The sequence below is a fragment of the Scyliorhinus canicula genome, chromosome 30 (assembly GCF_902713615.1).
Source record: "Scyliorhinus canicula chromosome 30, sScyCan1.1, whole genome shotgun sequence".
NCBI lineage: Eukaryota > Metazoa > Chordata > Chondrichthyes > Carcharhiniformes > Scyliorhinidae > Scyliorhinus > Scyliorhinus canicula.
This window is the reverse complement of record NC_052175.1, coordinates 12,930,655-12,948,409: the sequence shown is the minus strand read 5'-3', so window position 1 is coordinate 12,948,409 and position 17,755 is coordinate 12,930,655. Positions and strand designations below refer to the sequence as shown.

Genomic DNA, 17,755 nt, shown 5'->3' with positions numbered 1-17,755 from the left:
ATGTATGCTTGTGCATGCGTGTGCATGTGTGTGCGTGCCTGTGCATACGTTTGTGTGTGAGCTTATCCCCATGTTATGACCACAGCAGATGTTATCGATTTAGCAAGCCGATCCCAGAGTGAGATCTGCCTAACTGATTATAAATCTTTTTTTTCCATGTTTTGAAACCGAGAGGAGCTACTGACCCCAAGAGCACAGAACTCCAGTAACACCGTTCTAAACATTAAAAGATTGATTAAAAAGAAAGAAAAACTTAACCACACAAGATTAAAGTTACACAGTTAAAACAGGTTTATAGAACAACCCCCCCCCCAAACATCTGCCTGGTCAAAAATACACGAGTAAGCCACCTTCTTGGCAACATCGCCCGTCTAGATTTTAACGACCAAAACTTTGTAATGTTACCCAAGGCAAAGAATTGTTGTCACGTCAATAAAGTTTTTTTCCCACGCAACTTCTCGAACACTCCCAACCTCACGTGGAAAGTCCAAAAATCAGCTTTCTGGAAACTTCCAGCTTAAAACTGGATAACCGCTTCGAAATTCAAAACTTTCAGCACAGAGAGGTGACCTCCAGGATATCCCCCCCCCCCCCCCCCCCCAACACGATCATCCCAACTCAACTGAACATCGTTCCTTCAATATCCATCCTCCCTTTCATCTCAGTTTCCAATGTCCTGAAGCCCCACTTGGACCCCAATTTCTCTAAATATAGAAATCTTTCATATTTTCCCGTTGTGTCTCCACTTTCCCCCGTTTACCTATAAACCCCAATCTCTAACCCTCATCCTAACCCTGACCTCGGACCCCAATCCCCACCCGGAACTCTAACCCTCATCCTAACCCCGAACTCTAACACCAACCCTAACCCCTACCTCTGACCCCAAACCAAACCCCGAACTCTAACCCCAATCCAAACCCCGAACTCTAACCCTCATCCTAACCCCGAACTCTAACCCTCATCCTAACCCCGAACTCTAACCCTCATCCTAACCCCTACCTCTGACCCCAAACCCAACCCCGAACTCTAACCCCAATCCAAACCCCGAACTCTAACCCCAATCCAAACCCCGAATTCTAACCCCAGCCCTAACCCCTACCTCTGACCCCAAACCCAACTCCGAACTCTAACCCCAATCCCAACCCCAAACTCTAACCCCAATCCCAACCCCGAACTCTGACCCCAATCCCAACCCCGAACTCTGACCCCAATCACAACCCCGAACTCTGACCCAATCCCAACCCCGAACTCTAACCCCAACCCAAACCCCGAACTCTAACCCCAATCCTAACCCCGAACTCTAACCCCAATCCCAACCTCGAACTCTAACCCCGAACTCTAACCCCAACCCTAACCCCAAACTCTAACCCCAATCCCAACCCCGAACTCTAACCCCAATCCCAACCCCGAACTCTAACCCCAATCCCAACCCCGAACTCTAACCCCAATCCCAACCCCGAACTCTAACCCCAATCCCAACCCCGAACTCCAACCACAATCCCAACCCCGAACTCTAACCCCAATCCCAACCCCAAACTCTGACCCCAATCCCAACCCCAAACTCTGACCCCAATCACAACCCCGAACTCTGACCCAATCCCAACCCCGAACTCTAACCCCAACCCAAACCCCGAACTCTAACCCCAATCCTAACCCCGAACTCTAACCCCAATCCCAACCTCGAACTCTAACCCCGAACTCTAACCCCAACCCTAACCCCAAACTCTAACCCCAATCCCAACCCCGAACTCTAACCCCAATCCCAACCCCGAACTCTAACCCCAATCCCAACCCCGAACTCCAACCCCAATCCCAACCCCGAACTCTGACCCAATCCCAACCCCGAACTCTGACCCCAATCCCAACCCCGAACTCTGACCCCAATCCCAACCCCGAACTCTGACCCCAATCCCAATCCCGAACTCTAACCCCAACCCAAACCCCGAACTCTAACCCCAATCCTAACCCCGAACTCTAACCCCAATCCCAACCCCGAACTCTAACCCCGAACTCTAACCCCGAACTCTAACCCCAACCCCGAGCTCTAACCCCAATCCCAACCCTGAACTCTGACCCCAATCCCAACCCCGAACTCTGACCCCAATTCCAACCCCGAACTCTAACCCCAACCCAAACCCCTAACTCTAACCCCAATCCTAACCCCGAACTCTAACCCCAACCCAAACCCCGAACTCTAACCCCAATCCTAACCCCGACCTCTGACCCCAATCCCAACCCCGAACTCCAACCCCAATTCAACCCCAAACTCTAACCCCAACCTAAACCCCGAAGTCTAACCCGAATCCAAACCCCAAACTCTAACCCCAATCCAAACCCCAAACTCTAACCCCAACCTAAACCCCGAAGTCTAACCCCAATCCTAACCCCGAACTCTGACCCTAAGGCCAACTCTAACCTTAACCCTAACCTCAAACTCTAGCCCTACCCATTGTTTTTCTAAATTTAGAGTACCCAATTATTTTTTTCCAATTAAGGGGCAATTTAGCGTGGCCAATCCACCTACCCTGCACATCTTTGGGTTGTGGGGGCGAAACCCACACAAACACGGGGAGAATGTGCAAACTCCACATGGTCAGTTACCCAGAGCCGGGATCGAACTTGGGAACTCGGCGCCGTGAGGCAGCAGTGCTAACCACTGCACACTGTGCTGCCATGGGAGTTCCATTCCAACAGTGAACTCCAACCCTAACGCCGAACACGAACCCCAATCCTAACTCTAACCTGAACCCAAACCTCAAACTCTAACCAAATCCTAATCCTAACTCGAACTCTAACCTTAAACTCTAACCCTGTATGGTCTCCTCCTGTTCCTGCGTAACAGGCTGGAGAGGGGCTGAATGGGCCTCTTCCTGTGTAACAGGCTGGGGAGAGGCTGAATGGGTCTCCTCCTGCTCCTGTGTAACAGGCTGGGGAGGGCTGAATGGGTCTCCTCCTGCTCCTGCGTAACAGGCTGGAGAGGGGCTGTATGGGCCTCTTCCTGTGTAACAGGCTGGGGAGAGGCTGAATGGGTCTCCTCCTGCTCCTGTGTAACAGGCTGGAGAGGGGCTGAATGGGTCTCCTCCTGCTCCTGTGTAACAGGCTGTAGAGGGGCTGAATGGCCTCTTCCTGGCCCTTTCATCTCAGCTTCCAATGTCCTCAAACACTTATTTGACCCCAATGTCTCTAAATATAAAAATCTTCCATGTTTTTCCGTTGTATAATAAACCTTCCGCTGTTTACCTATAAAAAAAAAAGTTGATACGGTTTCTTATCATTTCTAAACGTGCCTTTAAAATTCAACAGCCGAAAAGTCCCAGCTTATCTTCTCATGAAAACATTAGACCCAAACTCGCCATAATCGCGCGTTGCAAATGCGTGAACTTAACACTTTTACCCTTTTATGCCTAAGCTCTCACAGACAAGCTGTCTCTAGTAACCTTCTCCCTGTTTTATTCTAAGCTCTCACAGACAAGCTGTCTCTAGTAACCTTCTCCCTGTTTTATTCACACACACACACACACACATTCAACAATATCCGACGGGGATGCTGATGGTTGCACAGTCCGATCCCACGCCAGCCCTCGAAAAGCGGCACTTACATGGGCGTCCCCAGGAAGATGAGTGAGTCCCACTGGGGCACGTATTTCATCTGGCCCTTCAGATGGAGCGGTTTCTTTGGGGGCTCCCGCATATCCTCGAAGATTGTGTCGCTGCATCGTCCTGTTCAGGAGGGGGTGGAGAGGAGGGGGGGGGGGGGGAGGGTGAGGATTTGGAGTGAATAAGATCGATAGAGAGGCCCCGACGGTAAAGTCCCTTTGCATCAGCTCGGGTCTCCGAGGCACCCGTGCGCCCGGAGCGTCCAGTCACGGTTCCCGCCCGTTGCCCCTATGGCGACCCCATTGCCAGTCCTCGGGTCCCCCCCCCCCCCTCCCCTCGCGGAGGCGTCATCTCCTCCTCGAGTTTCAGGGACACCACCCACCACACCCCGGACCACCGCGCCCACCTTCGCTCAAGCCGCCGCGCCCCTTTGCCGGGCAATTCGACTACGTGAGGCATCACAGCTCAGCCACAACTCGCCTCCTGAATCGGCTAACCCTACCTGTGCGCGCCGAGACGCCGTGGGAGGGAAGCTTTCACTAAACCAGGGAGCAACTGATCCAGATTTAGCTGCCCGATGGCTCATTCGCCGCCCACCGATGCCAGTCCCTAACCACCCACTGGTTCGGTACACCCTGCTCCAGTTCCGTACCTTGGCACTGCCCAAATGCTGGAGTCTGCGTTTCATAAAATCCGGGAATACTGCGTTAAAAAAAAATAATCCTACATTTATATAGCGCCTTTAACCCAGTAAAACATCCCCCGAGGAGGTCCACTGGAGGCCAATCAGACCCCCGGGTCAGATGAGGATATCTCAGGGAGAGGGGACCGAAAGCTCGGACACAGAAGTTGTTTTTTAGAATCGGGAGGAGAGAGAGGGAAAGAGAGAGTGACAGAGAGTGAGGGACAGAGTGAGTGAGGCACAGAGACAGAAGGGTTTGGGGAGGGGATTCCGGAGATCAGCACACCACCCATTCCCCCCTCCTCCCCAGGCAGCTGGGGGTGTAGGGGCTGGAGGAGGTTACAGAGATAGGGAGGGGGGTGTAGGGGGCTGGGGGAGGTCACAGAGATAGGGAGGGGGGTGTAGGGGTTTGGAGGAGGTTACAGAGATAGGGAGGGGGTGTAGGGGCTGGAGGAGGTTACAGAGATAGGGAGGGGGGTGTAGGGGCTGGAGGAGGATACAGAGATAGGGAGGGGGTGTAGGGGCTGGAGGAGGTTACAGAGATAGGGAGGGGGTGTAGGGGTTTGGAGGAGGTTACAGAGATAGGGAGGGGGTGTAGGGGGCTGGAGGAGGTTACAGAGATAGGGAGGGGGTGTAGGGGTTTGGAGGAGGTTACAGAGATAGGGGGGGTGTAGGGGCTGGAAGAGGTTACAGAGATAGGGAGGGGGTGTAGGAGCTGGAAGAGGTTACAGCGATAGGGAGGGGGTATAGGGGCTGGAGGAGGTTACAGAGATAGGGAGGGGCTGTAGGGGCTGGAGGAGGTTACAGAGATAGGGAGGGGCTGTAGGGGCTGGAGGAGGTTACAGAGATAGGGAAGGCTGTAGGGGGTGTAGGAGGTTACAGAGATAGGGAGGGGGTGTAGGGGCTGGAGGAGGTTACAGAGATAGGGAAGGCTGTAGGGGGTGTAGGAGGTTACAGAGATAGGGAGGGGGTGTAGGGGCTGGAGGAGGTTACAGAGATAGGGAGGGGGTGTAGGGGCTGGAGGAGGTTACAGAGATAGGGAGGGGGGTGTAGGGGCTGGAGGAGGTTACAGAGATAGGGAGGGGGTGTAGGGGGCTGGAGGAGGTTACAGAGATAGGGAGGGGGGTGTAGGGGCTGGAGGAGGTTACAGAGATAGGGAGGGGGTGTCGGGGCTGGAGGAGGTTACAGAGATAGGGAGGGGGTGTCGGGGCTGGAGGAAGTTACAGAGATAGGGAGGGGGTGTAGGGGCTGGAGGAGGTTACAGAGATAGGGAGGGGGTGTAGGGACTGGAGGAGGTTACAGAGATAGGGAGGGGGGTGTAGGGGCTGGAGGAGGTTACAGAGATAGGGAGGGGGTGTAGGGGCTGGAGGAGGTTACAGAGATAGGGAGGGGGTGTAGGGGCTGGAGGAGGTTACGGAGATAGGGAGGGGGTGTAGGGGTTTGGAGGAGGTTACAGAGATAGGGGGGGGTGTAGGGGCTGGAAGAGGTTACAGAGATAGGGAGGGGGTGTAGGAGCTGAAGGAGGTTACAGCGATAGGGAGGGGGTATTGGGGCTGGAGGAGGTTACAGAGATAGGGAGGGGGCTGTAGGGGCTGGAGGAGGTTACAGAGATAGGGAGGGGCTGTAGGGGCTGGAGGAGGTTACAGAGATAGGGAAGGCTGTAGGGGGTGTAGGAGGTTACAGAGATAGGGAGGGGGTGTAGGGGCTGGAGGAGGCTACAGAGATAGGGAGGGAGGTGTAGGGGCTGGAGGAGGTTACAGAGATAGGGAGGGGGTGTAGGCGGCTGGAGGAGGTTACAGAGATAGGGAGGGGGTGTAGGGGCTGGAGGAGGTTACAGAGATAGGGAGGGGGGTGTAGGGACTGGAGGAGGTTACAGAGATAGGGAGGGGGTGTAGGGGCTGGAGGAGGTTACAGAGATAGGGAGGGGGGTGTAGGGAGCTGGAGGAGGTTACAGAGATAGGGAGGGGGTGTAGGGACTGGAGAAGGTTACAGAGATAGGGAGGGGGTGTAGGGACTGGAGAAGGTTACAGAGATAGGGAGGGGTCTGGGGCTGGAGGAGGTTACAGAGATAGGGAGAGGGTGTAGGGACTGGAGAAGGTTACAGAGATAGGGAGGGGGGGGAAGGGGCTGGAGGAGGTTACAGAGATAGGGAGCGGGGGCAAGGGGCTGGAGGAGGTTACAGAGATAGGGAGGGGGTGTAGGGGCTGGAGCAGGTTACAGAGATAGGGAGGGGCTGTAGGGGCTGGAGGAGGTTACAGAGATAGGGAGTGGGTGTAGGGACTGGAGGAGGTTACAGAGATAGGGAGGGGGTGTAGGGGCTGGAGGAGGTTACAGAAATAGGGAGTGGGTGTAGGGGCTGGAGGAGGTTACAGGGATAGGGAGGGGGTGTAGGTGCTGGAGGTTACAGAGATAGGGAGGGGGTGTAGGGGGCTGGAGGGGGTTACAGAGATAGGGAGGGGGTAGAGATACATTCCTCCCCCCCCCAAGCCCTGACCACCCACCTGTGACGGTTTGGAAGGCGAGCAGCTCGATGTCCACCGCTGGCGAGGCCACGACATTCTTCTGTGCCAGCGTGCTGCCCATGCAGTCCTGGTCGCTGCCCTGTGGCTCTGAGCTTCCTGCTGCCTCTGTGGAGAGATGTGGGGTTACGGGGGGGGGGGAGGCGTAGCGACGGGTTAGCGAGGCGGCACGGAGGGTCAGCGTCGCCCCCCCCCCCCCCCCTCATCGCGCCCGGCGTCGATTCCGATCCCGGGTCACAGTCCGTACTGTGCGGAGTTTGCACGTTCTCCCCCCCCCACCGTGTGTCTGCGTGGGTTTGCTCCGGGTGCTCCGGTTTCCTCTCACAAGTCCCGAAAGACGTCGGCGGGAGGGGGGGGGGGGAGATCGGGAGGGTCTGTGGAGGGACATCTCACCCGAAAGGAGTTGCGGATGGTGGAACTACCGGAGGAGAGGAATTCACTTGACGTGAGGAGACTGGGGAACGCGGAGAGGGAGAGGATTTAATCGAGGTGGAGTCCGAAATCAGAACGGGTCAAGCAGTGACGTCGGACAACGACAGTCCCCTGTTTACCTCTCAACATCACAAACAGAAAGGGACAGTGGCCACGTCTGGATTCCAAGGGAAAAAATCTCTAATGAACCTTCCCTTGATAGGGCAGCACAGTGCCTATAATGCCGAGGTCCCAGGTTCGATCCCGGCTCTGGGTGACTGTCCGTGTGGAGTTTGCACATTCTCCCCGTGTCTGTGTGGGTTTCGCCCCCACAACCCTCTACACTGTCCCCATCAAACACTCCCAGGACAGATACAGCACGGGGTTAGATACAGAGTAAAGCTCCCTCTACACTGTCCCCATCAAACACTCCCAGGACAGGTACAGCACGGGGTTAGATACAGAGTAAAGCTCCCTCTACACTGTCCCGATCAAACACTCCCAGGACAGGTACAGCACGGGGTTAGATACAGAGTAAAGCTCCCTCTACACTGTCCCCATCAAACACTCCCAGGCAGGTACAGCACGGGGTTAGATACAGAGTAAAGCTCCCTCTACACTGTCCCCATCAAACACTCCCAGGACAGGTACAGCACGGGGTTAGATACAGAGTAAAGCTCCCTCTACACTGTCCCCATCAAACACTCCCAGGACAGGTACAGCACGGGGTTAGACACAGAGTAAAGCTCCCTCTACACTGTCCCCATCAAACACTCCCAGGACAGGTACAGCACGGGGTTAGATACAGAGTAAAGCTCCCTCTACACTGTCCCCATCAAACACTCCCAGGACAGGTACAGCACGGGGTTAGATACAGAGTAAAGCTCCCTCTACACTGTCCCCGTCAAACACTCCCAGGACAGGTACAGCACGGGGTTAGATACAGAGTAAAGCTCCCTCTACACTGTCCCCATCAAACACTCCCAGGACAGGTACAGCACGGGGTTAGATACAGAGTAAAGCTCCCTCTACACTGTCCCCATCAAACACTCCCAGGACAGGTACAGCACGGGGTTAGATACAGAGTAAAGCTCCCACTACACTGTCCCCATCAAACACTCCCAGGACAGGTACAGCACGGGGTTAGATACAGAGTAAAGCTCCCTCTACACTGTCCCCATCAAACACTCCCAGGACAGGTACAGCACGGGGTTAGATACAGAGTAAAGCTCCCTCTACACTGTCCCCATCAAACACTCCCAGGACAGGTACAGCACGGGGTTAGATACAGAGTAAAGCTCCCTCTACACTGTCCCCATCAAACACTCCCAGGACAGGTACAGCACGGGGTTAGATACAGAGTAAAGCTCCCTCTACACTGTCCCCATCAAACACTCCCAGGACAGGTACAGCACGGGGTTAGATACAGAGTAAAGCTCCCTCTACACTGTCCCCATCAAACACTCCCAGGACAGGTACAGCACGGGGTTAGATACAGAGTAAAGCTCTCTCGACACTGTCCCCATCAAACACTCCCAGGGCAGGTACAGCACAGGGTTAGATACAGAGTAAAGCTCCCTCTACACTGTCCCCATCAAACACTCCCAGGGCAGGTACAGCACGGGGATCGACACAGGGTGTTAGTATAACCGTCCCTTGGCCAATGGAATGGGAGATAGTTTGTGACAAATGTGGGACAATTTGATTTATTGAGGTTATGACAGGAGCTCCTGTGGAATGCGGGGTTTGCTGGACCCTGGCCGGGTCTTTAGTGTGCGGTGTGGATTCCTTGGGTTCCGGGATGTCCTGAGGGCGGATGGGGGGGGGGGGGTCTGTGGCTGAAGCTGACCTGTTCCATTCTCCTTTTCCATGCTCCCCTCCTCTTTCTCTGCCCGCATGACGCTGACCCTCTGCTTGCTCTCCACCACCGCTATTGACGTCAGCTCAAAAACGTTGTTCAGGTGCATGTAGATCTGGCGAAGAGAGGAAGTGGAGACCGCCAGTCAGCGCATGTCCGATCGGCCTCCTCCCAGGCCAACGCCGACCCCGTCCCCTCCGATCGCGCGTCCAGGCCCTCAAACCCAAACCCCCTTTACCCACCCATAGAAGCTGTCTGCACAGCCCCTGTATCTCAGGGAACGGCTTTAAGAGGTGGGGGGGGGGGGAGTGAGGGGTGGTGGGGGTCAACGCTTACTATCCAGAGGAAAGCTCCCTCTACACTGTCCCCATCAAACACTCCCAGGACAGGTACAGCACAGGGTTAGATACAGAGTAAAGCTCCCTCTACACTGTCCCCATCAAACACTCCCAGGACAGGTACAGCACGGGGTTAGATACAGAGTAAAGCTCCCTCTACACTGTCCCCATCAAACACTCCCAGGACAGGTACAGCACGGGGTTAGATACAGAGTAAAGCTCCCTCTAAACTGTCCCCATCAAACACTCCCAGGACAGGTACAGCACGGGGTTAGATACAGAGTAAAGCTCCCTCTACACTGTCCCCATCAAACACTCCCAGGACAGGTACAGCACGGGGTTAGATACAGAATAAAGCTCCCTCTACACTGTCCCCATCAAACACTCCCAGGACAGGTACAGCACAGGGTTAGATACAGAGTAAAGCTCCCTCTACACTGTCCCCATCAAACACTCCCAGGACAGGTACAGCACGGGGTTAGATACAGAGTAAAGCTCCCTCTACACTGTCCCCATCAAACACTCCTGGACAGGTACAGCACGGGGTTAGATACAGAGTAATGCTCCCTCTACACTGTCCCCATCAAACACTCCCAGGGCAGGTACAGCACGGGGTTAGATACAGAGTAAAGCTCCCTCTACAGTGTCCCCATCAGACACTCCCAGGACAGGGACAGCACGGGGTTAGATACAGAGTAAAGCTCCCTCTACACTGTCCCCATCAAACACTCCCAGCACAGGTACAGCACGCGGTTAGATACAGAGTAAAGCTCCCTCTACACTGTCCCCATCAAACACTCCCAGGACAGGTACAGCACGCGGTTAGATACAGAGTAAAGCTCCCTCTACACCGTCCCACTCGCCTTACTCACGTTGTCCCAGTTGAACTCCAGCATGGGGCGCACCAGGGTGAATTCATCGTCCACTTTCTTGCCTTGGAGGTCGGAGAAGACCTCCTTCAGGCCTTCGCCGATTCTGTACATGGTCATGTCCCTGCGGAAGATCATGCTGAAGGGGAACATGTCGAAGATGATGCCCTTCTTCATGGGCAGCTTCTCATAGCCGGGCGCCGCCCTCAGCTGCGGCATGCGATGCTTGAAGGCAGCGTTGTCGAAGTTCATCTTGTAAACCACGTAGGTCATCTTCTCCGTCTCCTCCTTGGACAGGATCTCCACCTCGATGTCGGTGTTGTAGAACTGCCTGCCCACCTGGGAGAGCTGGCCTGGCAATCGGGTAAGGGAGGGGGGTCAGAGACACAGCTTCGTGCAAGCGACAACAACTGTCGGCTTCAGGGGGGCGGACAGAGTTACCTTAGGGGGCGGCCGCGATCTGCCACTGGAATGGCGCGACAGGCTCGAGGGGCTGAATGGCATCCTCAGGTACACCAGTCGACCCTATTTATAAATTGAGGGGCGTCGCCGCTGAGGCAATCCCGCTGGTGTGTCGGAGCCAGGGGAAGTCAAGTGACCAATCGATTATTCCCAGACACTCAGGACAGCAGGAGCAGACCATTCAGCCCATCGAACCTGCTCTGCCATCGGATATCTTAGAGGGGAGCTCCCCCACAGTGCGGCGCTCCCTCAGTACTGACCCTCTGACAGTGCGGCACTCCCTCAGTACTGACCCTCCCACAGTGCGGCACTCCCTCAGTACTGACCCTCTGACAGTGCAGCACTCCCTCAGTACTGACCCTCTGACAGTGCGGCACTCCCTCAGTACTGACCCTCTGACAGTGCGGCACTCCCTCAGTACTGACCCTCTGACAGTGCGGCGCTCCCTCAGTACTGACCCTCTGACAGTGCGGCACTCCCTCAGTACTGACCCTCCCACAGTGCGGCGCTCCTTCTGTACTGACCCTCTGACAGTGCGGCACTCCCTCAGTACTGACCCTCTCACAGTGCGGCGCTCCCTCAGTACTGACCCTCTGACAGTGCGGCGCTCCCTCAGTACTGTCCCTCCCACAGTGCGGCACTCCCTCAGTACTGACCCTCCCACAGTGCGGCGCTCCCTCAGTACTGACGCTCTGACAGTGCAGCACTCCCTCAGTACTGACCCTCCCACAGTGCAGCGCTCCCTCAGTACTGACCCTCTGACAGTGCAGCACTCCCTCAGTACTGACCCTCCCACAGTGCAGCGCTCCCTCAGTACTGACACTCCCACAGTGCGGCGCTCCCTCAGTACTGACGCTCTGACAGTGCAGCACTCCCTCAGTACTGACCCTCTGACAGTGCAGCGCTCCCTCAGTACTGACCCTCTGACAGTGCAGCACTCCCTCAGTACTGACCCTCCCACAGTGCAGCGCTCCCTCAGTACTGACACTCCCACAGTGCGGCGCTCCCTCAGTACTGACCCTCTGACAGTGCGGCACTCCCTCAGTACTGACCCTCTGACAGTGCGGAGCTCCCTCAGTACTGACCCTCCCACAGTGCAGCACTCCCTCAGTACTGACCCTCCCACAGTTCGGCGCTCCCTCAGTACTGACCCTGTGACAGTGCGGCGCTCCCTCAGTACTGACCCTCTGACAGTACGGCACTCCCTCAGTACTGACCCTCCCACAGTGCAGCACTCCCTCAGTACTGACCCTCTGACAGTGCAGCGCTCCCTCAGTACTGACCCTCTGACAGTGCAGCGCTCCCTCAGTACTGACCCTCCCACAGTGCGGCGCTCCCTCAGTCCTGACCCTCTGATAGTGCAGCGCTCCCTCAGTACTGACCCTCTGACAGTGCAGCGCTCCCTGAGTACTGACCCTCTGACAATGCAGCACTCCCTCAGTACTGACCCTCCCACAGTGCAGTGCTCCCTCAATACTGACCCTCTGACAGTGCGGCGCTCCCTCAGTACTGACGCTCTGACAGTGCGGCGCTCCCTCAGTACTGACCCTCTGACAGCACGGCGCTCCCTCAGAACTGAATCCGACAGTGCGGCACTCCCTCAGTACTGACCCTCTGACAGTGCAGCACTCCCTCAGTACTGACCCTCCCACAGTGCGGCGCTCCCTCAGTACTGACCCTCCCACAGTGCGGAACTCCCTCAGTACTGACCCTCTGACAGTGCAGCACTCCCTCAGTACTGACCCTCTGACAGTGCAGCGCTCCCTCAGTACTGACCCTCCGACAGTGCGGCGCTCCCTCAGTACTGATCCTCTGACAATGCGGCGCTCCCTCAGTACTGACCCTCCCACAGTGCGGCACTCCCTCAGTACTGACCCTCTGACAGTGCGGCACTCCCTCAGTACTGACCCTCCCACAGTGCGGCACTCCCTCAGTACTGACCCTCTGACAGCGCGGCGCTCCCTCAGAACTGAATCCGACAGTGCGGCACTCCCTCAGTACTGACCCTCCGACAGTGCGGCGCTCCCTCAGTACTGACCCTCCCACAGTGCGACGCTCCCTCAGTACTGACCCTCCCACAGTGCAGCACTCCCTCAGTACTGACCCTCCCACAGTGCGGCACTCCCTCAGTACTGACACTCTGACAGTGCGGCGCTCCCTCAGTACTGACCCTCTGACAGTGCGGCACTCCCTCATTACTGACCCTCCCGCAGTGCGGCACTCCCTCAGTACTGACCCTCTGACAGTGCGGCGCTCCCTCAGTACTGACCCTCTGACAGTGCGGCGCTCCCTCAGTACTGACCCTCTGACAGTGCGGCTCTCCCTCAGTACTGACCCTCCCGCAGTGCGGCACTCCCTCAGTACTGACCCTCCCACAGTGTGGCACTCCCTCAGTACTGACCCTCTGACAGTGCGGCACTCCCTCAGTACTGACCCTCCCACAGTGCGGCACTCCCTCAGTACTGACCCTCTGACAGTGCGGCACTCCCTCAGTACTGACCCTCTGACAGTGCGGCACTCCCTCAGTACTGACCCTCCCACAGTGCGGCGCTCCCTCAGCACTGACCCTCTGACAGTGCGGCACTCCCTCAGTACTGACCCTCTGACAGTGCGGCACTCCCTCAGTACTGACCCTCCCACAGTGCGGCACTCCCTCAGTACTGACCCTCTGACAGCGCGGCGCTCCCTCAGAACTGAATCCGACAGTGCGGCACTCCCTCAGTACTACCCCTCTGACAGTGCGGAGCTCCGTCAGTACTGAACCTCTGACAGTGCGGCGCTCCCTGTGTACCGACCCTCCCACAATGCAGCGCTCCCTCAGCACTGACCCTCTGACAGTGCGGCCCTCCCTCAGCACTGACCCTCCGACAGTGCGGCGCTCCCTCAGTACTGACCCTCCCACAGTGCGACGCTCCCTCAGTACTGACCCTCCCACAATGCAGCGCTCCCTCAATATTGACCCTCTGACAGTGCGGCACTCCTTCAGTACTGACCCTCTGACAGTGCGGCACTCCCTCAGTACTGACCCTCCCGCAGTGCGGCACTCCCTCAGTACTGACCCTCTGACAGTGCGGCGCTCCCTCAGTACTGACCCTCTGACAGTGCGGCGCTCCCTCAGTACTGACCCTCCCGCAGTGCGGCACTCCCTCAGTACTGACCCTCCCACAGTGTGGCACTCCCTCAGTACTGACCCTCTGACAGTGCGGCGCTCCCTCAGTACTGACCCTCTGACAGTGCGGCGTTCCTCAGTACTGACCCTCCCACAGTGCGGCATTCCCTCAGTACTGACCCTCCCACAGTGCGGCATTCCCTCAGTACTGACCCTCCCACAGTGCGGCACTCCCTCAGTACTGACCCTCCCACAGTGCGGCACTCCCTCAGTACTGACCCTCTGACAGTGCGGCACTCCCTCAGTACTGACCCTCTGACAGTGCGGCACTCCCTCGGTACTGACCCTCTGACAGTGCGGCACTCCCTCAGTCCTGCCTATCCTGACAAACATAAAGCCCGGGGCATGGTGATAAAAGTGGTCACCCATGACGGCGGGTTCAGGGATTAACATGGAGGCTGTCGTTGAAACAGATTGTGCCCGGGTGATTGGGAACTTGAAACAACGGGAGTGAAATTTGCCAACACTTTTTGAAATCTCAGAACACTTGCGTCGCCCACCACTTTCCCCAAAGAATGTGACCCCTCCCGAGGAGATTTCCCAGGATATTGTCAGGACTGGAGTATTTTCAGATCTGGGATACGTTGGGCAGAGTGGGACATCTTTGGAGTCGTTGGCACTGATCCGAAATTTGATTGAGACGTGTCATAATTCGAGTGGCCAAAATCGAGTGGGAAGGAAGGAGATTCACCCATCGGCACAGAGGTCAATCACCAGGGCGAGATAGGAATTTATCCTCATTTGATACCCTCCCTAGTTGACCCTTGAGAAGGTGGTGGGGTGAGCCATCACCGTGAATAAATTCCACAGAATCACCGCTCTCTGGGTGAAGAAATTTCTCTTCAGCTCAGTCCTCAAAGGTTTACCCCGTATCCTCAAACTATGACCTCTAGTTCTGGACTCCCCCACCATTGGACCATCCTGATTCTGTTTGAATTTTATACGTTTCTATGAGATCCTCTCTGAAACTTCTAAACTCCTCTAAATGTAATCCTAACCCACTCAATCCCTCCTCGTACGTCAGTCCTGGCATCCCAGGAATCAGTCTGGTAAACCTTCGCTGCTCTCCCTCGAGAGCAAGAACATCCTTCCTCAGAGAAGGAGACCAAAACTACCCACAATACTCCAGGTGTGGCCTCACCAAGGCCCTGTACAATCGCAGCAACACATCCCTGCTTCTATACTCGAATCCTCTCGCTGTGAAGGCCAACACACCATTAGCCTTCTTTACCGCCTGCTGTACCTGCCCGCTTACCTTTCAGCGACTGATGCACGAGGACACCAAGGTCTCGCTGAGTATCCGCCTCTCTCAATTTACACGATGTGGAGATGCCGGCGTTGGACTGGGGGGGAGCACAGTAAGAAGTCTGACAACACCAGGTTAAACTCCAACAGGTTTGTTTCAAATCGCTCGCTTTGGGAGCAACTGCTCCTTCCTCAGGTGAATTACACCCGCTCAAATAATAATCTGCCTGCCTACTTTAGCTACCGAAGCGGATAACCTCACATTTATCCACATTGTACTGCATCTACCACGCATGTGCCCACTCACGGAGCCTGTCCAACCCCCTCTGAAGCATCTCTGTATCCTCCTTACAGCTCACCCTCCCACCCAACTTTGTATCAATTGCAAATTTGGAGACAATACATTTAGTTCCCTTGTCGAAATCCTTAATATATAATGTGAACAGTTGGGGTCCGAGAAAAGATGCCTTGATTCATCGGGAAATGACCCATTTATTCCAACTTTTTGCTTCCTTTCTACAAACCAGACTTCTACCCATCTGAAGACACTACCCACAATCCCACGCGCTTTAACTTTACACAGCAATCTGCTCTGTGAGACTTTGTCGAAAGCTTTCTGAAAGTCTGAATATACCACATCCACCGGTTCTCCCTGGTCAACTCTACTAGTTACATCTTCTACAATTCCAGTCGATTTGGCAGGGATGATTTTCCTTTCGTAAATACAGGCTGACTTTGTCCATGTACACCACTACCTGCCACATGCTGTGCTACGAAATCCTTGATAATGGATAGGTGGGAGCCAAGGAGAAATATCTTCACTGAGAGAGAGTGCTGGGAATCTGGAACACGGGGAAAGGCTAATTATAGCAATATTAGGCGGGAACTGAAGTACCTAGGTTGGGGGTGGATGTTTGAGAGTAAGTCCAACGTCTGACATGTGGGAGGCTTTCAAATGCCACTTGAAAGGAATTCAGGGCCGGCATGTTCCTGTGCGGAAGAAGGATAAATACGGCAAATTTCGGGATCCTTGGATAACGAGAGATATTGTAGGCCTCGTCAAAAAGGAAAAGGAGGCATTTGTCAGGGCTAGAAGGCTGGGAACAGACGAAGCCTGTGTGGAATATAAGGAAAGTAGGAAGGAACGTAAGCAAGGAGTCAGGAGGGCTAGAAGGGGTCACGAAAAGTCATTGGCTAATAGGGTTAGGGAAAATCCCAAGGCTTTTTACACGTACATAAAAAGCAAGAGGGTAGCCAGGGAAAGGGTTGGCCCACTGAAGGATAGGCAAGGGAATCTATGTGTGGAGCCAGAGGAAATGGGCGAGGTACTAAATGAATACTTTGCTTCAGTATTCACCAAAGAGAAGGAACTGGTGGATGTTGAGTCTGGAGAAGGGTGTGTAGATAGCCTGGGTCACATTGAGATCCAAAAAGACGAGGTGTTGGGCGTCTTGAAAAATATTAAGGTAGATAAGTCCCCAGGGCCGGATGGGATCTACCCCAGAATACTGAAGGACGCTGGAGAGGAAATTGTTGAGGCCTTGACAGAAATCTTTGGATCCTCACTGTCTTCAGGTGATGTCCCGGAGGACTGGAGAATAGCCAATGTTGTTCCTTTGTTTAAGAAGGGTCGCAAGGATAACCCAGGGAACTACAGGCTGGTGAGCCTGATGTCAGTGGTAGGGAAATTACTGGAGAGAATTCTTCGAGACAGGATCTACTCCCATTTGGAAGAAAATGGATGTATTAGCGAGAGTCAGCACGGTTTTATGAAGGGGAGGTCGTGTCTCACTAACACAAGGAGAGATCACAAAGATGTTTGATGTAGGTAGGGCAGTGGATGTTGTCTATATGGACTTCAGTATGGCCTTTGACAGACCTCATGACAGACTGGTACAAAAGGTGAAGTCACACGGGATCAGGGGTGAGCTGGCAAGATGGATACAGAACTGGCTAGGTCATAGAAGGCAGAGAGTAGCAATGGAAGGGTGCTTTTCTGATTGGAGGGCTGTGACTAGTGGTGTTCCGCAGGGATCAGTGCTGGGACCTTTGCTGTTCGTAGTATATATCAATGATTTGGAGGGAAAATGTAACTGGTCTGATTAGTAAGTTCACAGGTGACACAAAGGTTGGTGGAATTGCGGATAGCGATGAGGACTGCCAGAGGGTACAGCAGGATTTAGATCGTTTGGAGACTTGGGAGGAGAGATGGCAGATGGAGTTTAATCCAGACAAATGTGAGGTAATGCATTTTGGAAGGTCTAATGCAGGTAGGGAATATACAGTGAATGGTAGAACCCTGAAGAGTATTGACAGTCAGAGAGATCCAGGTGTACAGGTCCACAGGTCACTGAAAGGGGCAACACAGGTGGAGAAGGTAGTCAAGAAGGCATTCGGCATGCTTGCCTTCATTGGCCGGGGCATTGAGTATAAGAATTGGCAAGTCATGTTGCAGCTGTACAGAACCTTAGTTAGGCCACACTTGGAGTATAGTGTTCAATTCTGGTCACCACACTACCAGAAGGATGTGGAGGCTTTAGAGAGGGTGCAGAAGAGATTTACCAGGATGTTGCCTGGTATGGAGGGCATTAGCTATGAGGAGCGG

At 54.8% G+C, this 17,755-nt stretch overlaps 1 protein-coding gene across 1 annotated transcript in view; it reads right to left on the bottom strand.

Moving 5' to 3' along the window:
• The window catches only part of LOC119958606 (soluble guanylate cyclase 88E-like), a 33,642-nt gene that overhangs the window by 14,969 nt on the left and 918 nt on the right, over positions 1–17,755 (bottom strand). The window contains exons 2-5 of the mRNA XM_038787086.1: positions 10,278–10,627; positions 9,059–9,182; positions 6,781–6,906; positions 3,600–3,720 (exon numbers count right to left, since the gene is read on the bottom strand). Coding sequence (XP_038643014.1) covers positions 3,600–3,720; positions 6,781–6,906; positions 9,059–9,182; positions 10,278–10,627 — 721 coding nt within the window. The remainder of the gene's footprint in view (positions 1–3,599; positions 3,721–6,780; positions 6,907–9,058; positions 9,183–10,277; positions 10,628–17,755) is intronic.